The sequence below is a fragment of the Lissotriton vulgaris genome, chromosome 5 (assembly GCF_964263255.1).
Source record: "Lissotriton vulgaris chromosome 5, aLisVul1.2, whole genome shotgun sequence".
Taxonomy (NCBI): domain Eukaryota; kingdom Metazoa; phylum Chordata; class Amphibia; order Caudata; family Salamandridae; genus Lissotriton; species Lissotriton vulgaris.
The window spans coordinates 2,021,178,086-2,021,201,781 of record NC_141693.1 but is presented as its reverse complement, the minus strand read 5'-3'; the positions used below and the strand labels follow the sequence as shown (position 1 = coordinate 2,021,201,781).

Sequence of the window (23,696 nt, the reverse complement as noted above, 5' to 3'; positions counted from 1 at the left end):
CAGACAGCACTGGGTCACCTAGCACACAGACAGCACTGGGTCACCTAGCACACAGACAGCACTGGGTCACCTAGCCCACAGGCAGCACTGGGTCAGCTAGCACACAGGCAGCACTGGGTCAGGTAGCACACAGGCAGCACTGGGTCAGCTAGCACACAGGCAGCACTGGGTCAGCTAGCACACAGACAGCACTGAGTCAGCAGGGTTCAGCTAGCACAAAGACAGCACTGAGTCAGCAGGGGGTCACCTAGCACACAGACACCACTGGGAAAGCAGGGTTCAGATAGCACACAGACAGCACTGAGTCAGCAGGGGAAACCTAACACGTCTACAGCACTGTGTCGCCTAGCGCACACAGACAGCACTGGGTCACCAAGCACACAGACAGCACTGGGTCGCCTAGCACACAGACAGCACTGGGTCGCCTAGCACACAGACAGCACTGGGTCGCCTAGCACACAGACAGCACTGGGTCACCAAGCACGCAGACAGCACTGGGTCACCTAGCCCGCAGACAGCACTGGGTCACCTAGCCCACAGACAGCACTGGGTCACCTAGCCCACAGACAGCACTGGGTCACCTAGCCCACAGACAGCACTGGGTCACCTAGCCCACAGACAGCACTGGGTCACCTAGCCCACAGACAGCACTGGGTCACCTAGCCCACAGACAGCACTGGGTCAGCTAGCACACAGGCAGCACTGGGTCAGCTAGCACACAGGCAGCACTGGGTCAGCTAGCACACAGGCAGCACTGGGTCAGCTAGCCCACAGACAGCACTGGGTCAGCTAGCCCACAGACAGCACTGGGTCAGCTAGCCCACAGACAGCACTGGGTCAGCTAGCCCACAGACAGCACTGGGTCAGCTAGCACACAGACAGCACTGGGTCAGCAGGGGAAACCCAACACGTCTACAGCACTGTGTCGCCTAGCACACAGACAGCACTGGGTCACCAAGAACACAGACAGCACTGGGTCACCAAGAACACAGACAGCACTGGGTCACCAAGCCCACAGACAGCACTGGGTCACCTAGCCCACAGACAGCACTGGGTCAGCTAGCCCACAGACAGCACTGGGTCAGCTAGCCCACAGACAGCACTGGGTCAGCTAGCCCACAGACAGCACTGGGTCAGCTAGCCCACAGACAGCACTGGGTCAGCTAGCCCACAGACAGCACTGGGTCAGCTAGCCCACAGACAGCACTGGGTCAGCTAGCCCACAGACAGCACTGGGTCAGCTAGCCCACAGACAGCACTGGGTCAGCTAGCCCACAGACAGCACTGGCTCACCTAGCCCACAGACAGCACTGGGTCACCTTGCACACAGACAGCACTGGGTCAGCTAGCCCACAGACAGCACTGGGTCACCTAGCACACCGACAGCACTGGGTCACCTAGCACACCGACAGCACTGGGTCACCTAGCACACAGACAGCACTGGGTCACCTAGCACACAGACAGCACTGGGTCGCCTAGCACACAGACAGCACTGGGTCACCTAGCCCACAGACAGCACTGGGTCACCTAGCCCACAGACAGCACTGGGTCACCTAGCCCACAGACAGCACTGGGTCACCTAGCCCACAGACAGCACTGGGTCACCTAGCCCACAGACAGCACTGGGTCACCTAGCCCACAGACAGCACTGGGTCACCTAGCCCACAGACAGCACTGGGTCACCTTGCACACAGAACCTTGCACACAGACAGCACTGGGTCACCTTGCACACAGACAGCACTGGGTCACCTAGCACACAGACAGCACTGGGTCACCTTGCACACAGAACCTTGCACACAGACAGCACTGGGTCACCTTGCACACAGACAGCACTGGGTCAGCAGGGGAAACCCAACACGTCTACAGCACTGTGTCGCCTAGCACACAGACAGCACTGGGTCACCAAGCACACAGACAGCACTGGGTCACCAAGCACACAGACAGCACTGGGTCACCTAGCCCACAGACAGCACTGGGTCACCTAGCCCACAGACAGCACTGGGTCACCTAGCCCACAGACAGCACTGGGTCACCTAGCCCACAGACAGCACTGGGTCAGCTAGCCCACAGACAGCACTGGGTCAGCTAGCCCACAGACAGCACTGGGTCAGCTAGCCCACAGACAGCACTGGGTCACCTAGCCCACAGACAGCACTGGGTCACCTAGCCCACAGAAAGCACTGGGTCACCTTGCACACAGACAGCACTGGGTCACCTTGCACACAGACAGCACTGGGTCACCTTGCACACAGACAGCACTGGGTCACCTTGCACACAGACAGCACTGGGTCACCTAGCCCACAGACAGCACTGGGTCACCTTGCACACAGAACCTTGCACACAGACAGCACTCGGTCACCTTGCACACAGACAGCACTGGGTCACCTTGCACACAGACAGCACTGGGTCACCTAGCACACAGACAGCACTGGGTCACCTAGCACACAGCCAGCACTGGGTCAGCTAGCCCACAGACTGCACTGGGTCAGCTAGCCCACAGACCGCACTGGGTCACCTAGCCCACAGACAGCACTGGGTCACCTAGCCCACAGACAACACTGGGTCACCTAGCCCACAGACAGCACTGGGTCACCTAGCCCACAGACAGCACTGGGTCACCTAGCCCACAGACAGCACTGGGTCACCTAGCCCACAGACAGCACTGGGTCACCTAGCACACAGACAGCACTGGGTCGCCTAGCACACAGACAGCACTGGGTCAGGTAGCGCACAGACAGCACTGGGTCAGCTAGCACACAGACAGCATTGGGTCAGCTAGCTAGCACACAGACAACACTGGGTCACCTAGCACACAGTTAGCACTGGGTCAGCTAGGACAGACAGCACTGGTTCAGCTGGAGTCAGCTAGCACACACGCAGCACTGGGTCAGCTAGCACACAGACAGCACTGGGTCAGCTAGCACACAGACAGCATTGGGTCAGCTAGCTAGCACACAGACAACACTGGGTCACCTAGCACACAGTTAGCACTGGGTCAGCTAGGACAGACAGCACTGGTTCAGCTGGAGTCAGCTAGCACACACGCAGCACTGGGTCAGCTGAGGTCAGATGGCACACAGACAGCACTGGGACAGCACACACCCACACTATGTTGGCAGGGTTCAGCTAGCAAACAGACAGCACTGGGTCACCTAGCACACAGACAGCACTGGGTCAGCTAGGACAGACAGCACTGGGTCAGCTGGAGTCAGCTAGCAGACACGCAGCACTGGGTCAGCTGAGGTCAGCCGGCACACAGACAGCAATGGGACAGCACACATCTACACTATGTTGGCAGGGTTCACGTAGCACACAGGGAGCACTGGGTCAGCTGGCACACAGGCAGCATTGGGTCAGCTAGCACACAGACAGCACTGGGTCAGCTAGCACACAGACAGCACTGGGTCAGCTAGCACACAGACAGCACAGGAGGTGCTGGTTTCCATTAGCATACAGCATTGGGTCAGCTGGGTTCAGCTGCTGCCCAGACGCAAACAGTCCTTGGATCACTAGCTTCAGCTAGTACCCACAAGCTGACAGCAGGATGTCTGTTCCCTTTAGCTATCATCCAGCGCTGGGTCAGCTGGGTTCGGCAAGCACCCAGCCCAGACACTGCAGGCTTAAGCTAGCGCACATCATTGAGTCAGTTGGGTTTAACTAGTGCTCAGACACAAGCCGTACAAAGGTCCACTGGCTATAGCACGCACACAGACTGCACTGGGTCAGCTGGGGTCAGCTAGCACACAGACAGCACTGGGTCAGCTGAGGTCAGCTGGCACACAGACAGCACTGGGTCAGCTGAGGTCAGCTGGCACACAGACAGCACTGGGTCAGCTAGCACACAGACAACACTGGGTCAGCTAGCACACAGACAGCACTGGGTCAGCTGGCACACAGACAGCACTGGGTCAGCTGGCACACAGACAGCACTGGGTCAGCTGAGGTCAGTTGGCACACAGACAGCACTGGGTCAGCTGAGGTCAGCTGGCACACAGACAGCACTGGGTCAGCTGGAGACAGCTAGCACACAGGCAGCACTGGGTCAGCTAGCACACAGACAGCACTGGGTCAGCTGAGGTCAGCTAGCACACAGAAAGCACTGGGTCTGCAGGGTTCAGCTAGAGCACAGGCAGCACTGGGTCTGAAGGGTTCAGCTAGAGCACAGGCAGCACTGGGTCAGGACACAAAGCACTGGGTCAGCAGGCTTCAGCTAGCACACTGACAGCGGTGGGTCGAAAAGGTTCAGCAAAAGCACAGACAGCACTGGGTCGGCAGAGTTCAGCTAGCACACACAGCACTGTATCGTCAGGGTTCAGCTAGCGCACACAGCACTGGATCGTCAGGCTTCAGCTAGCACCAAGACACCGAAAGCAGGAGGTCTGAGTGCAGAGTGGGTTCTCTGGCTTCAGCTAACATCCACACTAGACTCAGTTATTTTTTTCAGACTCTTCTCTACTGATCTCTTGCCTGTCTGGGATGAAATTCATCTACAAGTGTGAAAAATCCAGGAGGAAAAGGCACAGCCTTGGGGATTGAGGGGGCACTGTCCACTTTTGCTTCTGGCACCAGAATGATAGGGATGCTAGGAATAAAAGGACCTGAAGTCCATTTAAGTTAATGCAGAGAGCCCAGCTCAAGGCATTCCTCACTTACAGAAATGGTCCTCCAGTCTCCTTCCAGGAAGTTACGCAGGGGTGTCAGGAAGTTGATGGAAGAAGAGTGTATGAAGTCTCGCTCTGCTCCTCCCAGGCGTTTCTCGGTCTCGCCGACTTTAAGGAGGGTCATCCCTGGTGTAAAAAGAAAAAAAGAGATCAGAACTCCAGCAAAGAGAGGCACTGCAGATCCTTCCGGCTCACTGTGCAGCAGGCACGGGGGATCGAGGCACTGGTACATATATGTATATGCTGCAGATTCCAGCGATGGGGTTTGAGCATGCTGATCTGTGTTCGAAGCATGAGCTGGTATGTAGGGGGAAGTGCATGTCAGAGCTGTGTGTGTGTGCCTGCTGTATAATACCAACAGTCCATGCATGTCAGAGCTATGTGTGTGTGTGTGTGTGTGTGTGTGCGCCTGCTGTATACTACCAACAGTCCAGCAATGTCAGAGCTGTGTGTGTGCCTGCTGTATACTACCTTATAAACAAGACAGGAGTATAACCCATAGACCAAGTCAAGACTGGGTAGGTAGGATGCAACTACAACACAATGTCCTGAAAGGTGAAAGTCAATAGACAATTATAGATAGCATGCACATAGCATTACTTGGGTGGACAAGAAGGAGATTACTCATTACTTAGTCAAAAGGTAATTATTCATCTTTATGTGGTAACATTAGTTTCAAGGTCGGATACATACAGTTAAGAACAGCACTGCATAGAATGTAATGACAACCACATGGAACTTGGTGCAACAAACGTGAATAAAAGGTGCAGGTGGCGACGCAAGTGAAAGGAGAACAGCGTTGTTGGCGCACTGTGCATAAGGTGCAAACTATTTACAGTGAGTGGCTTAACGGCGCATGTGGCATTGTGATATCACAGTGGGCACAATTGATTTAATTTGAATCTAGAGCCACGAAGAAGAAGTGCGCCTATTGGTCAGGCTGGTAGGTCGACGGCGTTTCGATCCGGAGCGTTTCGGATCATCATCAGGACTGGTTGTCTGAATAAGGAAGTGCTGGAAGGATCCTGGATGAGTGGAAACCTTGTAACCCACAATTGGGGGATGACTTAAGGCAGCTTGGGGAGTCTCAGTATAAATAGAGTCTGGACTGCTGGAAGGAGCTAGCTGGAGACCTCAGTGCTCTAACCGGCCGTAGGGATCAGCCGTGCTTGGTTTGCATATGCTGGGGAACTCAGCGTTCTCGCCGGCCGTAGGGATCAGCCGTGCTGCGTATGCACTGACTGAATCAGCGCGTCTCGGTGACCGCATGCATGTCAGAGCTATGTGTGTGCGCCTGCTGTATACCAACAGTCCATGCATGTCAGAGCTATGTGTGTGCGCCTGCTGTATACAACCAACAGTCCGTGCATGTCTGAGCTGTGTGTGTGTGCCTGCAGTATACCAACAGTCCATGCATGTCAGAGCTGTGGCTTTGAACTTGAAGACCCCCAATGTGAGCACCCCATCCCTGGAGTGACGCATCCGTGACTATTGTTTGTGTAGGAGGGTCCAGGTGAAAATAAAGGGTTGTTGTTGAACACTACTGCAGTATATGTTCTATTTTACATTATTTACATGTGATATTATTTTCTTACAGCAGAAATCCATGTAATTTTGGCTTTTCAGTCTATTAGACAGATTATAGGCTGCATAGTTATACGTGTATACATGTATATATGTATGTTTTCCCGAAGTACTTTGTACTTGTGGTTTCAAACATACACATATATATGTATTTTGGTATATGCTCCGGGATCCCGCACATAGGCGGGGATTATTCGATGCTGTACCCTCCCCGCTCCCGCCTCCCAGCTGCTCCGCCCACCCGCGCACTTCGCCTTAAATGGCGACCGTGCGAACGCGCAGCGGTCACGCGCAGCGGGCGCGCCGATTGTGCGCCGAAGGCGCGCCAAAGGTAAGCCCGTCTGCGCCCGTCCGCGCCTGGACCGCGCCCAGTGCCAGGACCCCTGGCCCACGAAGATCCCGACCGACCCGCCTGACGTACTCCGCCGCCACCCTCATCGCTCTCAACACCGGCCGACTCCCTGAATGCCATCAAGCCACTCCAAGACGTACCCAAAGACCTTTCAGCTGCCACGCCTGCAAGTTCTCCTGCATCCGGACCAGCCCCGCACCAGCACCCGCCAAGTCGAACACCAGCAGCACCCACCTCAAGTGCATCCTGCTCAACACCCGCTCCGTCCACAGACACACCATCGAACTCTGGAACCTCCTAGACGCCACAGCCCCTGACGTTGCCTTCCTCACGGAGACCTGGATGAACGCCTCTTCAGCTCCCGACATCGCCATCGCTATCCCAGAGGGCTACAAGATCGTCCGGAGGGACCGAAACGCCAACCAGATGGGAGGAGGCATCGCCATCATCCACAGGAGCACCATCCGTCTCACGACCAGCACCGACAACACCCTGACCAGCGCCGAACACCTGCATTTCCAGATCCACACCAACCCGAACACCACCCTCAGAGGCACCCTGATCTACCGACCCCCTGGACCACGCACGCAATTCAGCGAGGACATCGCCGACTTCGTCAGCCCGCATGCCCTCCCCTCCGCTGACTACATCCTCCTGGGAGACCTCAACTTCCATCTGGAGAACAACAACGACCGCAACACCAGCACCCTGCTCGACAACCTCGCCAACCTGGGACTCAAGCAACTGGTGTCCACCCCCACCCACCTCGCCGGACACACACTCGACGCCGTCTTCTCATCCAGCACAGACATCGACTTCAGCCACGCCACAGAGCTTCAATGGACGGACCACAGCTGCGTCCACTTCACCTTCAAGAGAACGACAACCCACCATCACCAGCAACAGGCCGCCCGCAGAAGCTGGAACAAGATCACAGCAGACCAGCTCGCCACCTCCCTGAGCCAGCACCCTCCTGCCAGCTCAGCGAACCCCAGCCAGGCCGCCGACAACCTCACGAAGTGGATCAGCAACTGCGCGGACGAACTCGCCCCGCTGAGGACCCCGCCTAGCAGACCCGGCAGCAAGAAGGCCCCATGGTTCACCGACGAACTCAAGAGCTCCAAGAAGAACTGCCGAGCCCTCGAGAAAGTCTGGAAAAGGGAACCGACACCGGACAACAGGACCTCCTACAAACTTGCCACCCGGAAACACCACCAGCTGATCCGCGCCGCCAAGAAAACAGCATTCAAGGACCGGTTGGACAACAACGCACACAACTGCAAGGAACTCTTCAACATCGTGAAAGAGCTTACCAACCCCAGCGCAGGAAACAACGACATCACCCCATCGCAAGACCTCTGCAACTCCCTCGCTTCATACTTCCACAACAAGATCACGGACATACACAGCAGCTTCAACAACCAACCAACGCACACCATGACCGAACAACCACCCCCCACCACCACCCTCCACGCCTGGACCCCGATCAGCACCGAAGACACCATCCGCACGATGAACTCCATCCACTCCGGATCACCGACCGACCCCTGCCCTCACCACGTCTTCAACAAGGCCGACGCTGTCATCGCACCCCACCTGCGAGACATCAACACATCCTTCGACACCACCATCTTCCCTGAGAGCTGGAAACACGCCAAACTCAGCGCTCTACTCAAGAAACCAACAGCGGACCCCACCGACCTCAAGAATTACCGCCCCATCTCGCTTCTCCCGTTTCCAGCCGAAGTCATCGAGAAGACCGTCAACAAGCAGATGGCCGCCTTCCTCGAGACGAACGGATCCCTCGACCCCTCACAGTCCGGCTTCCGAGCCAACCACAGCACCGAGACCGCCCTCATCGCCGCCACCGATGACATCCGAGCCCTGATGGACAATGGAGAAACAGCGGCCCTCATCCTCCTAGACCTCTCCGCGGCATTCGACACGGTCTGCCACCGCACCCTAGTACGGCGCCTCAGCAACATCGGAATCCAGGACAAGGCGCTGGAATGGATCATCTCCTTCCTCGACGGAAGAACACAGAGAGTCCGCCTACCACCGTACAAGTCAGAGGCCTCCGAAGTCATCTGCGGCGTCCCCCAAGGATCATCTCTGAGCCCCACCCTCTTCAACGTCTACATGAGCCCCCTCGCGGCCATCGTACGCAAACACAACCTCAGCATAATCTCCTACGCCGACGACACCCAGCTGATCCTCTCCCTGACCAACGACCCCGCCGCCGCCAGAGCCAACCTGCACGAAGGGATGAAAGAGGTAGCCGAGTGGATGACGACCAGCCGCCTGAAACTGAACTCGGACAAGACGGAGGTCCTCATCCTGGGCTCCTCACCCTCCGCCTGGGACGACTCCTGGTGGCCTCCTGCCCTGGGCACCGCACCCACACCGACAGACCATGCACGAAACCTGGGCTTCATCCTGGACTCCTCCCTCTCCATGACCAGGCAAGTCAACAACGTCTCCTCGGCGTGCTTCAACATCCTACGCATGCTACGGAAGATCTTCTGGTGGATCCCCACAGAGACCAGGAAGACCGTCACCCAGGCCCTCGTCACCAGCCGACTGGACTACGGCAACGCCCTCTACGCCGGTACCACCGCCAAGCTCCAGAAGAGACTCCAGCGGATCCAAAACGCCTCAGCCAGACTCATCCTCGACATCCCACGAACCAGCCACATCTCCGGACATCTGAGAGACCTTCACTGGCTCCCCGTCAACAAGAGAATTACCTTCCGCCTCCTCACCCACGCACACAAAGCCCTACACGACCAAGGCCCGAGCTACCTCAACAGCCGAGTCAACTTCTACGCTCCCAAACGCCACCTCCGATCAGCCAACCACGCCCTCGCCGCCGTCCCCCGCATCCGAAGAGCGACTACAGGAGGAAGGTCCTTCTCCTACCTGGCCGCCAAGACCTGGAACTCCCTCCCGACCGACCTGCGCCTGACCCAAGACCACCTCTCCTTCAGGAAGAAGCTGAAGACCTGGCTGTTCGAGCAGTAGCGGCACCCCCCCCCCCCCCAGCGCCTTGAGACCCTACGGGTATGTAGCGCGCTTTATAAGTGTCACTGATTGATTGATTGATTGATTGATTGATGCTTATGTCTTAATGAGTATCCCCTGAAAGAGAAAGAACCGCTCCTACGGACCAGTGCTGGGGGTCAGATAAAGCCCCGCTCCTAAGCACCAGTGCTGGGCCCCAGATAAAACCCCGCTCCTATCGGCCAGTGCTGGGCTCCAGATAAAGCACCGCTCCTAAGGGCCAGTGCTGGGCCCCAGATAAAGCTGTGCTCCTATCGACCAGTGCTGGGCTCCAGATAAAGCCCCACTCCCACGGACCAATGTTGGGCCGCAGATAAAGCCCCGCTCCTACGGACCAGTGCTGGGCCCCAGATAAAGCCCGCTCCTACGGACCAGTGCTGGGCCCCAGATAAAGCCCGGCTACTATCGACCAGTGCTGGGCTCCAGATAAAGCCCGGCTCCTATCGACCAGTGCTGGGCTCCAGATAAAGCCCGGCTCCTATCGACCAGTGCTGGGCTCCAGATAAAGCCCGGCTCCTACGGACCAGTGCTGGGCCCAAGATAAAGCCCCGCTCCTTCGGACCAGTGCTGGGCCTCAGATAAAGCCCCACTTCTACGGACCAGTGCTGGGCCTCAGATAAAGCCCCACTCCTACGGACCAGTGTAGGGCCCCAGATAATAAAGCCCCGCTCCTATCAACCAGTGCTGGGCTCCAGATAAAGCCCCGCTCCTACGGACCAGTGCTGGGCTCTAGATAAAGCCCCGGTCCTACGGACCAGTGCTGGGCCCCAGATAATAAAGCCCCGCTCCTACGGACCAGTGCTGGGCCCCAGATAATAAAGCCCCGCTCCTATCAACCAGTGCTGGGCTCCAGATAAAGCCCCGCTCCTACGGACCAGTGCTGGGCCCCAGATAAAGCCCGGCTCCTACCAACCAGTGCTGGGTTCCAGATAAAGCACCACTCCTAGGGAACAGTGCTGGGCCCCAGATAAAGCACCGCTCAAACCGACCAGTGCTGGGCCCCAGATAATGCCCCACTCCTATCGACCAGTGCTGGGCTCCAGATAAAACCTCGCTCCTACGGACCAGTGCTGGGCTCCAGATAAAGCCCGGCTCCTACGGACCAGTGCTGGGCCCCAGATAAAGCCCTGCTCCTACGGACCAGTGCTGGGCCCCAGATAAAGCCCCACTCCTACGGACCAGTGCTGGGCCCCAGATAATAAAGCCCCGCTCCTATCGACCAGCCAGGGCTCCAGATAAAGCCCCGCCCCTACGGACCAGTGCTGGGCCGCAGATAAAGCCCCGCTCCTAAGGACCAGTGCTTGGCCCCAGATATAGCCCGCTCCTAGGAACCAGTGCTGGGGCCCAGATAAAGCCGCGCTCCTAGGAACCAGTGCTGGGGCCTAGATAAAGCCCCGCTACTACGCACCAGTGCTAGGCTCCAGATAAAGCCCCGCTCCTACGGAACAGTGCTGGGCCCCAGATAAAGCACCGCTCCTACGGACCAGTGCGGGGCCTCAGATAAAGCCCCACTCCTACGGACCAGTGCTGGGCCTCAGATAAAGCCCCACTCCTACGGACCAGTGGTGGGCCCCAGATAATAAAGCCCCGCTCCTATCAACCAGTGCTGGGCTCCAGATAAAGCCCCGCTCCTACGGACCAGTGCTGGGCTCCTGATAAAGCCCCGCTCCTACGGACCAGTGCTGGGCTCCAGATAAAGCCCCGCTCCTACGGACCAGTGCTGGGCTCCTGATAAAGCCACGCTCCTATCAACCAGTGCTGGGCTCCAGATAAAGCCCCGCTCCTACGGACCAGTGCTGGGCTCCAGATAAAGCCCCGCTCCTACGGACCAGTGCTTGGCTCCAGATAAAGCCCCGCTCCTCCGGACCAGTGCAAGGCCCCAGATAAAGCTCCGCTCCTCCGGACCAGTGCAAGGCCCCAGATAAAGCCCCGCTCCTAAGGACCAGTGCTGGGCCCCAGATAAAGCCCAGCACCTACGGACCAGTGCTGGGCCCCAGATAAAGCCCGGCACCTACGGACCAGTGCTGGGCCCCAGATAAAGCCCTACTCCTACAGACCAGTGCTTGGCCCCAGATAAAAGCCCCGCTCCGACGGACCAGTGCTGGGCTCCAGATAAAGCCCCGCTCCTACGGATCAGTGCTGGGCCCCAGATAATAAAGCCCCGCTCCTATCGACCAGCCTGGGCTCCAGATAAAGCCCCGCCCCTACGGACCAGTGCTGGGCCCCAGATAAAGCCCCGCTCCTAAGGACGAGTGCTTGGCCCCAGATAAAGCACAGCTCAAACGGACCAGTGCTGGGCCCCAGATAATGCCCCACTCCTATCGACCAGTGCTGGGCTCCAGATAAAACCCCGCTCCTACGGACCAGTGCTGGGCTCCAGATAAAGCCCGGCTCCTACGGACCAGTGCTGGGCCCCAGATAAAGCCCTGCTCCTACGGACCAGTGCTGGGCCCCAGATAAAGCCCTGCTCCTACGGACCAGTGCTGGGCCACAGATAATGCCCCACTCCTATCGACCAGTGCTGGGCTCCAGATAAAACCCTGCTCCTACAGACCAGTGCTGGGCTCCAGATAAAGCCCGGCTCCTACGGACTAGTGCTGGGCCCCAGATAAAGCCCTGCTCCTACGGACTAGTGCTGGGCCCCAGATAAAGCCCCGCTCCTACGGACCAGTGCGGGGCCTCAGATAAAGCCCCACTCCTACGGACCAGTGCTGGGCTCCAGATAAAGCCCCGCTCCTACGGACCAGAGCTGGCCTCCAGATAAAGCCCCGCTCCTACGGACCAGTGCTGGGCCCCAGATAATAAAGCCACGCTCCTATCAACCAGTGCTGGGCTCCAGATAAAGCCCCGCTCCTACTGACCAGTGCTGGGCCCCAGATAAAGCCCTGCTCCTACGGACCAGTGCTGGGCTCCAGATAAAGCCCCGCTCCTACGGACCAGTGCTTGGCTCCAGATGAAGCCCCGCTCCTCCGGACCAGTGCAAGGCCCCAGATAAAGCCCCGCTCCTCCGGACCAGTGCAAGGCCCCAGATTAAGCCCCGCTCCTAAGGACCAGTGCTGGGCCCCAGATAAAGCCCGGCACCTACGGACCAGTGCTGGGCCCCAGATAAAGCCCGGCACCTACGGACCAGTGCTGGGCCCCAGATAAAGCCCTACTCCTACGGACCAGTGCTTGGCCCCAGATAAAGCCCCGCTCCTACGGACCAGTGCTGGGCTCCAGATAAAGCCCCGCTCCTACGGACCAGTGCTGGGCCCCAGATAAAGCCCCGCTCCTACGGACCAGTGCAGGCCCCAGATAAAGCCCCGCTCCTAAGGACCAGTGCTGGGCCCCAGATAAAGCCCCACTCCTACGGACCAGTGCTGGGGCCCAGATAAAGCCCCGCTCCTGTCAACCAGTGCTAAACTCCAGATAAAGCCCCGCTCCTATCAACCAGTGCTGGGCCCCAGATATTGCCCCGCTCCTAGGGACCAGTGCTGGGCCCAGATAAAGCCCCGCTCCTATTTACCAGTGCTGGGCCCCAGTTAAAGCACCGCTCCTAGGGACCAGTGCTGGGGCCCAGATAAAGCCCCGCTTCTACGGACCAGTGCTGGGCTCCAGATAAAGCCCTGCTCCTACGGACCAGTGCTGGGCCCCAGATAAAGGCCGGCTCCTATCGACCAGTGCTGGGCTCCAGATAAAGCACCACTCCTAGGGACCAGTGCTGGGCCCCAGATAAAGCACCTCTCCTACGGACCAGTGCTGGGCTCCAGATAAAGCCCTGCTCCTACGGACCAGTGCTGGGCCCCAGATAAAGGCCGGCTCCTATCGACCAGTGCTGGGCTCCAGATAAAGCACCACTCCTAGGGACCAGTGCTGGGCCCCAGATAAAGCACCTCTCCTACGGACCAGTGCTGGGCTCCAGATAAAGCCCCGCTCCTACGGACCTGTGCTGGGCTCCAGATAAAGCCCAGGTCCTATGGACCAGTGCAGGTCTCCAGATAAAGCCCCGCTCCTACGGACCAGTGCTGGGCCCCAGATAAAGCCCCGCTCCTACGGACCAGTGCTGGGCCCCAGATAAAGCCCCGCTCCTATTTACCAGTGCTGGGCCCCAGTTAAAGCACCGCTCCTACGGACCAGTGCTGGGCTCCAGATAAAGCCTGGCTCCTACGGACCGGTGCTCGGCCCCAGATAAAGCCCTGCTCCTACGGACCAGTGCTGGGCCCCAGATAAAGCCCCGCTTCTACGGACCAGTGCTGGGCTCCAGATAAAGCCTGGCTCCTACGGACCGGTGCTCGGCCCCAGATAAAGCCCTGCTCCTACGGACCAGTGCTGGGCCCCAGATAAAGCCCCGCTCCTACGGACCAGTGCTGGGCCCCAGATAAAGCCCCGCTCCTACGGACCAGTGCTGGGCCCCAGATAAAGCCCCGCTCCTACGGACCAGTGCTGGGCCCCAGATAAAGTGTGTTATGGTGGAATTGAGATAGCACCCAATCGCGCACTGTTCACTTGGCGCCCTGGCGCTTAATGTAGTTTTTCACTTCAACCTTGATTTTAACCACACTTATGTTTTATTCCATTGATTTGTTTTTTATTTCATGCTTATATTTTTTCATATAAACTGTGGTTTCAAAATTCTGCATGCACATTACTGTGTGATCAGTAAGATATATACACAATACATTTTTACTTCATGTATATCAACATATACTTGGCACTTATGATGTAATACATTAAATCAACATTTTTGATTGAGCCCAATGCATTTCGGCACTCATGTGTGCCTTCATCAGGGGCAGTATGTACAAAGGAAAATAAGAAAGCATGGTGTGAGTATTAAAAGTCATGTTTTAGTGGGGGGTTCTGTTGATATGTAACCGTGATGTATGCATACCTGATAGTTGTTGTTAAAAACCATTGAATGTTGTCCTTCAATCTGGCCACTATACCACTGTTCAAAACATAAATACAAGCCAATCTGTAATGAATCCATATGTATTTGTATAATGGATAGTAACTTGCCATGAGCAACCCTACATACCTGCAGTGATAGTATCACGAAATTCTGAAAAAATAATAATAGGCAACAACTGTAACTCATGTGTCTTGTGCACTGAAACGAACTGATAATGTCCTGCATAAACTACATACCTTATTCAAATGTGCCTCGTATCTCTGAAACACACAAACCAAGACTGCACCTTAGATTCAAATTAAAATCCAAAAACAACTAAAAAACGGGTCGCTGTAGCTTGCCGTGTTTACCTTGTCTTGCTCTGTCACTTCGAAATCTAAAAAAACCGAAATTCAACTCAATCAGTCACCATCGTCTGTAAACCAAAATTGTACTATCCAGCTCCAAATAGTGCTATGCTGACGTACCTGTATCGGATACTTCTGCCGATTTTAACAATTCCCGCAAGCCGCTAGCGCGTGTGTATTCACTGGTTCCTCATTGTTAATGACTACGCTTCACTACGCGTCAATTCCGCGGAGTTAGCAATCGACAAAGGACTAGCCCATGTTGCCTCGTTATTACGGAGTATCCGTGGGTGCCATCTTAAGAAGGTGTTCCAACGTATAAATGTGATACAATGTGACTAAATCTTATCTTTCATAATGAATCTCTGTACCCTTTGTTGGTTATATGTTGCCTGCTCGCCTATTTATGTAAAAATCATTCTACATTCGGGCACCTGTCGCAATCCTATTTCGGAGCTCCGGATGAGTTACACTAAACCGACTCTCATCGCCTTTGTGTCTTGTGAAGTTAAATGTCCCATGGCAGGTTCAAGTTGTGGTGGTTCTGTTTATATTAATACCAGCCTCCTAGTCTTATGCTCATAATCACATAAAAAAATCATTATTTTTAGAGTGTCTCAGTGTAGAGTCACGTGTAATGCTGAGTGATGTATTGGTTATGAACAGTGTTTGAGTTAGGTGTGTTAAATCACATCTCATCAAATTGTACTGTATATAGGTTCTTGATACAGGTTGCTTTTACGGGTTACATCTAATTTACACATCTAAAGAATAACAGGTATTGCTTGAATTACAAAAACTAAAATAGATCTCGCTGTTATAATATGTAGTTACTCGTTATAATCATGGAAAAGTGCTTAAGTTCATGACTACAATAATCTCGCCCTCATATATTTAATTGGGTTCATGATTGTCCCTATAGAGAGCATGCTAAATCATACTTATCATTGAGACTTGTTGGTATCATGGTGTTTAGGTACTTTATCCAGAACAATTCGCGTTGCAGTAATTTCTGGTGATTGTTTATGCCTTGTTTCAAAGGGACTTGTTCCAGGATTTGAAATCTTAATTGAGATATGCTGTGTTTCGCTTGGATCCAATGTTGTACCAATGGTGAGGTCAAAGAATTGTTACGAATTCGACTCTTATGTTCCGATATTCGCACTTTTATTTTGCGCTCAGCCTTGCCAATATACATCCTTCCGCACGGGCACTTGATTCCATACACCACGTTTTGCGTGTTACAGTCACTTGTGTGTCTTAAACGTATCAGTTTGCCTGTGGTAGGGTGAGTACATGTATTTCCTATGATGGCATTATTGCAATTGATGCAATTGTGACACCGGATTGTTCCTTTATTGGTGAGAATTGTTTCTGGTTGATGTTTGAGTTTCAGTTTTTCTTTTAGATTCAATCCACGGGTGTACGCATGTAATGGCAGCTCTTTGAATAATCCATTAAAATCTGGTTCCAAGGACAGTAATTCCCATCTTTTATTGATAATATTTCTGATTTTGTACGATTGAGTGGTGTATTTTGTTACGAATACCATTCTGTCTTGTTGTGTTTTGAGTCTGGGTTGCAATAGTTGCGTTCTGTCCATTGTAGATACCTTTTCAATCTGTTCTTGTAATATGCTGTTGGGGTATCCTCTTTCCTCATATTTCTGTACTTGTGTTGCCAGAGTTTTCACACATGTTTGCGTGTTTGAGCATATGCGTTTAATTCGGATGAATTGAGATAACGGTAAATTTTTAATCAGGCTCCTGGGATGGAAGCTCGTATAGACACGACACGACAGACTTTTTGAACAAATTAGCCTGGATACAAGAAGGCTACCAAGACCATTGGATATTGTGCACCATCGACGTGGTAGCATTCTATACATCAATACCACATGCGGCAGGTCTTGAAGCCGCAGAGTGGGCATTACTAAGATTGGATGATATACCAACTGACAAAAACAATTTTTTGTTGCAACTATTAAAATTCTGTCTTCACAACAGCTATTTTACATGGAAAGACACATTTTTTCCCCAACTAACCGGAACTTCCATGGGCTTTGCTGGGGCCCCAGCATACGCTAACACCTTTATGGCTCAATTTGAGTCGCAAACCTTGATGAGCTGGAGTGAATGGTCACATGTAAAGTTTTACTGTCGTTACATAGATGATATTTTTTTAATCTGGGACGACACACAGGCAAAACTAGAACACCTGATAAGATCACTCAACCAGGTGGAGACGAGAATACAATTTACACACAAAATAAGCAATGAAACAATTGATTTTCTTGATGTCAGAGTCACCAAAACGGAAAATGGATTTGATACGGAATTGTACACAAAGCCTACGGATCGGAACAGTGCCCTCAACTATACGAGCTTCCATCCCAGGAGCCTGATTAAAAATTTACCGTTATCTCAATTCATCCGAATTAAACGCATATGCTCAAACACGCAAACATGTGTGAAAACTCTGGCAACACAAGTACAGAAATATGAGGTAAGAGGATACCCCAACAGCATACTACAAGAACAGATTGAAAAGGTATCTACAATGGACAGAACGCAACTATTGCAACCCAGACTCAAAACACAACAAGACAGAATGGTATTCGTAACAAAATACACCACTCAATCGTACAAAATCAGAATTATCTATAAAAGATGGGAATTACTGTCCTTGGAACCAGATTTTAATGGATTATTCAAAGAGCTGCCATTACATGCGTACACCCGTGGATTGAATCTAAAAGAAAAACTGAAACTCAAACATCAACCAGAAACAATTCTCACCAATAAAGGAACAATCCGGTGTCACAATTGCATCAATTGCAATAATGCCATCATAGGAAATACATGTACTCACCCTACCACAGGCAAACTGATACGTTTAAGACACACAAGTGACTGTAACACGCAAAACGTGGTGTATGGAATCAAGTGCCCGTGCGGAAGGATGTATATTGGCAAGACTGAGCGCAAAATAAAAGTGCGAATATCGGAACATAAGAGTCGAATTCGTAACAATTCTTTGACCTCACCATTGGTACAACATTGGATCCAAGCGAAACACAGCATATCTCAATTAAGATTTCAAATCCTGGAACAAGTCCCTTTGAAACAAGGCATAAACAATCACCAGAAATTACTGCAACGCGAATCGTTCTGGATAAAGTACCTAAACACCATGATACCAACAGGTCTCAATGATAAGTATGATTTAGCATGCTTTCTATAGGGACAATCATGAACCCAATTAAATATATGAGGGCGAGATTATTGTAGTCATGAACTTAAGCACTTTTCCATGATTATAACGAGTAACTACATATTATAACAGCGAGATCTATTTTAGTTTTTGTAATTCAAGCAATACCTGTTATTCTTTAGATGTGTAAATTACATGTAACCCGTAAAAGCAACCTGTATCAAGAACCTATATACAGTACAATTTGATGAGATGTGATTTAACACACCTAACTCAAACACTGTTCATAACCAATACATCACTCAGCATTACACGTGACTCTACACTGAGACACTCTAAAAATAATGATTTTTTTATGTGATTATGAGCATAAGACTAGGAGGCTGGTATTAATATAAACAGAACCACCACAACTTGAACCTGCCATGGGACATTTAACTTCACAAGACACAAAGGCGATGAGAGTCGGTTTAGTGTAACTCATCCGGAGCTCCGAAATAGGATTGCGACAGGTGCCCGAATGTAGAATGATTTTTACATAAATAGGCGAGCAGGCAACATATAACCAACAAAGGGTACAGAGATTCATTATGAAAGATAAGATTTAGTCACATTGTATCACATTTATACGTTGGAACACCTTCTTAAGATGGCACCCACGGATACTCCGTAATAACGAGGCAACATGGGCTAGTCCTTTGTCGATTGCTAACTCCGCGGAATTGACGCGTAGTGAAGCGTAGTCATTAACAATGAGGAACCAGTGAATACACACGCGCTAGCGGCTTGCGGGAATTGTTAAAATCGGCAGAAGTATCCGATACAGGTACGTCAGCATAGCACTATTTGGAGCTGGATAGTACAATTTTGGTTTACAGACGATGGTGACTGATTGAGTTGAATTTCGGTTTTTTTAGATTTCGAAGTGACAGAGCAAGACAAGGTAAACACGGCAAGCTACAGCGACCCGTTTTTTAGTTGTTTTTGGATTTTAATTTGAATCTAAGGTGCAGTCTTGGTTTGTGTGTTTCAGAGATACGAGGCACATTTGAATAAGGTATGTAGTTTATGCAGGACATTATCAGTTCGTTTCAGTGCACAAGACACATGAGTTACAGTTGTTGCCTATTATTATTTTTTCAGAATTTCGTGATACTATCACTGCAGGTATGTAGGGTTGCTCATGGCAAGTTACTATCCATTATACAAATACATATGGATTCATTACAGATTGGCTTGTATTTATGTTTTGAACAGTGGTATAGTGGCCAGATTGAAGGACAACATTCAATGGTTTTTAACAACAACTATCAGGTATGCATACATCACGGTTACATATCAACAGAACCCCCCACTAAAACATGACTTTTAATACTCACACCATGCTTTCTTATTTTCCTTTGTACATACTGCCCCTGATGAAGGCACACATGAGTGCCGAAATGCATTGGGCTCAATCAAAAATGTTGATTTAATGTATTACATCATAAGTGCCAAGTATATGTTGATATACATGAAGTAAAAATGTATTGTGTATATATCTTACTGATCACACAGTAATGTGCATGCAGAATTTTGAAACCACAGTTTATATGAAAAAATATAAGCATGAAATAAAAAACAAATCAATGGAATAAAACATAAGTGTGGTTAAAATCAAGGTTGAAGTGAAAAACTACATTAAGCGCCAGGGCGCCAAGTGAACAGTGCGCGATTGGGTGCTATCTCAATTCCACCATAACACACTTTAGTACCAGGACTGACAACCCTTAACAATCGCAGCACCAGTGTAGAAAAAACTGTTAAATTCAGAAAAATTCGGAGTGCTCCTACAACTCCTTCGGGCCCCAGATAAAGCCTGGCTCCTATCGACCAGTGCTGGGCTCTAGATAAAGCCCCGCTCCTAATGACCAGTGCTGGGCTCTAGATAAAGCCCCGTTCCTACGGACCGGTGCTCGGCCCCAGATAAAGCCCCGCTCCTACGGACCAGTGCTAGGCTCCAGATAAAGCCCCGCTCCTACGGACCAGTGCTGGGCCCCAGATAAAGCCCCGCTACTACGCACCAGTGCTAGGCTCCAGATAAAGCCCCGCTCCTACGGACCAGTGCTGGGCCCCAGATAAAGCCCCGCTCCTACAGACCAGTGCTGGGCCCCAGATAAAGCCCCGCTCCTACGGACCAGTGCGGGGCCTCAGATAAAGCCCGGCACCTACGGACCAGTGCTGGGCCTCAGATAAAGCCCCACTCCTACGGACCAGTGCTGGGCCTCAGATAAAGACCCACACCTACGGACCAGTGCTGGGCCCCAGATAATAAAGCCCCGCTCCTATCAACCAGTGCTGGGCTCCAGATAAAGCCCCGCTCCTACGAACCAGTGCTGGGCTCCAGATAAAGCCCCGCTCCTACGGACCAGTGCTGGGCTCCAGATAAAGTCCCGCTCCTACGGACCAGTGCTGGGCCCCAGATAATAAAGCCACGCTCCTATCAACCAGTGCTGGGCTCCAGATAAATCCCCGCTCCTACGGACCACTGCTGGGCCCCAGATAAAGCCCCGCTCCTAAGGACCAGATAAAGCCCCGCTCCTAGGGACCAGTGCTGGGCTCCAGATGAAGCCCCGCTCGTAGGGACCAGTGCTGGGCTCTAGATAAAGCCCCACTCCTACGGACCAGTGCAAGGCCCCAGATAAAGCCCCGCTCCGACAGACTAGTGCTGGGCCCCAGATAAAGCCCCGCTCCTACGGACCAGTGCTGGGGCCCAGATAAAGCCCCGCTCCTACGGACCAGTGCTGGGCCCCAGATAAAGCCCCACTCCTACGGACCAGTGCTGGGCCCCAGATAATAAAGCCCCACTCCTATCAACCAGTGCTGGGCTCCAGATAAAGCCCTGCTCCTACGAACCAGTGCTGGGCTCCAGATAAAGCCCCGCTCCTACGGACCAGTGCTGGGCTCCAGATAAAGCCCCGCTCCTACGGACCAGTGCTGGGCCCCAGATAATAAAGCCACGCTCCTATCAACCAGTGCTTGGCTCCAGATAAAGCCCCGCTCCTACAGACCACTGCTGGGCCCCAGATAAAGCCCCGCTCCTAAGGACCAGATAAAGCCCCGCTCCTAGGGACCAGTGCTGGGCTCCAGATGAAGCCCCGCTCGTAGGGACCAGTGCTGGGCTCTAGATAAAGCCCCACTCCTATGGACTAGTGCTCGGCCCCAGATAAAGCCCCGCTACTACGGACCAGTGCAAGGCCCCAGATAAAGCCCCGCTCCTACGGACCAGTGCTGGGGCCCAGATAAAGCCCGACTCCTACGAACCAGTGCTGGGGCACAGGTAAAGCCCCGCTCCTACGAACCAGTGCTGGGTCCCAAATAAAGCTGTGCTCCTATCGACCAGTGCTGGGCCCAGATAAAGCTGTGCTCCTATCAACCAGTGCTGGGCTCCAGATAAAGCACCGCTCCTAAGGGCCAGTGCTGGGCCCCAGATAAAGCTGTGCTCCTATCGACCAGTGCTGGGCTCCAAATAAAGCCCCGCTCTCACGGACCAGTGCTGGGCCCCAGATAATGCCCCACTCCTACAAACCAGTGCTGGGCTCCAGATAAAGCCCCGCTCCTAAGGACCAGTGCTGGGCCCCAGATAAAGTCCCGCTCCTAGGAACCAGTGCTGGGGCCCAGATAAAGCCCCGCTCCTAGGAACCAGTGCTAGGCCCCAGATAAAGCCCCGCTCCTACGGACCAGTGCTGGGCCCCAGATAAAGCCTGGCTCCTATCGACCAGTGCTGGGCTCCAGATAAAGCCCCGCTCCTAGGAACCAGTGCTGGGGCCCAGATAAAGCCCCGCTCCTATGGACGTGTGCTGGGGCCCAGATAAAGCCCCGCTTCTACGGACCAGTGCTGGGCTCCAGATAAAGTCCCGCTCCTATGGACTAGTGCTGGGCCCTAGATAAAGCCCTGCTCCTACGTACCAGTGCTGGGGCCCAGATAAAGCCCCGCTCCTACGCACCAGTGCTGGGCTCCAGATAAAGCTCCGTCCCTACGGACCAGTGCAAGGCCCCAGATAAAGCCCCGCTCCGACAGACTAGTGCTGGGGCCCAGATAAAGCCCCGCTCCTACGGACCAGTGCTGGGGCCCAGATATTTCCCAACTCCTACGAACCAGTTCTGGGGCCCAGTTAAAGCCCCGCTCTTACGAACCAGTGCTCGGTCCCAAATAAAGCTGTGCTCCTATCGACCAGTGGTGGGCCCAGATAAAGCCGTGCTCCTATCAACCAGTGTTGGGCTCCAGATAAAGCACCGCCCCTAAGGGCCAGTGCGGGGCCCCAGATAAAGCTGTGCTCCTATCGACCAGTGCTGGGCTCCAAATAAAGCCCCGCTCCCACGGACCAGTGCTGGGCTCCAGATAATGCCCCACTCCTACGAACTAGTGCTGGGCTCCAGATAAAGCCCCGCTCCTAAGGACCAGTGCTGGGCCCTAGACAAAGCCCCGCTCCTACGGACCAGTGCTGGGCCCCAGATAAAGCCCCGCTCCTACGGACCAGTGCTGGGCCCCAGATAAAGCCTGGCTCCTATCGACCAGTGCTGGGCTCCAGATAAAGCCCCGCTCCTAAGGACCAGTGCTGGGCTCTAGATAAAGCCCCGCTCCTACGGACCAGTGCAAGGCCCCAGATAAAGCCCCGCTCCGACAGACTAGTGCTGGGGCCCAGATAAAGCCCCGCTCCTACGGACCAGTGCTGGGGCCCAGATATTTCCCAACTCCTACGAACCAGTTCTGGGGCCCAGTTAAAGCCCCGCTCTTACGAACCAGTGCTCGGTCCCAAATAAAGCTGTGCTCCTATCGACCAGTGGTGGGCCCAGATAAAGCCGTGCTCCTATCAACCAGTGTTGGGCTCCAGATAAAGCACCGCCCCTAAGGGCCAGTGCGGGGCCCCAGATAAAGCTGTGCTCCTATCGACCAGTGCTGGGCTCCAAATAAAGCCCCGCTCCCACGGACCAGTGCTGGGCTCCAGATAATGCCCCACTCCTACGAACTAGTGCTGGGCTCCAGATAAAGCCCCGCTCCTAAGGACCAGTGCTGGGCCCTAGACAAAGCCCCGCTCCTACGGACCAGTGCTGGGCCCCAGATAAAGCCCCGCTCCTACGGACCAGTGCTGGGCCCCAGATAAAGCCTGGCTCCTATCGACCAGTGCTGGGCTCCAGATAAAGCCCCGCTCCTAAGGACCAGTGCTGGGCTCTAGATAAAGCCCCGCTCCTACGGACCAGTGCAAGGCCCCAGATAAAGCCCCGCTCCGACAGACTAGTGCTGGGCCCCAGATAAAGCCCCGCTCCTACCGACCAGTGCTGGGGCCCAGATAAAGCCCGACTCCTAGGAACCAGTGCTGGGGCCCAGGTAAAGCCCCGCTCTTACGAACCAGTGCTGGGTCCCAAATAAAGCTGTGCTCCTATCGACCAGTGCTGGGCCCAGATAAAGCTGTGCTCCTATCAACCAGTGCTGGGCTCCAGATAAAGCACTGCTCCTAAGAGCCAGTGCTGGGCCCCAGATAAAGCTGTGCTCCTATCGACCAGTGCTGGGCTCCAAATAAAGCCCCGCTCCCACGGACCAGTGCTGG

The 23,696-nt window shown here is 53.6% G+C and overlaps 1 protein-coding gene across 6 annotated transcripts in view; it reads right to left on the bottom strand.

Moving 5' to 3' along the window:
* SH3GLB2 (SH3 domain containing GRB2 like, endophilin B2) overlaps window positions 1–23,696 on the bottom strand; it is a 260,034-nt gene that overhangs the window by 151,164 nt on the left and 85,174 nt on the right. For all 6 annotated transcript variants that reach the window (XM_086924853.1, XM_086924854.1, XM_086924855.1 and 3 more), the window contains exon 4: window positions 4,654–4,787. In XM_086924853.1, coding sequence (XP_086780979.1) covers window positions 4,654–4,787 — 134 coding nt within the window. The remainder of the gene's footprint in view (window positions 1–4,653; window positions 4,788–23,696) is intronic.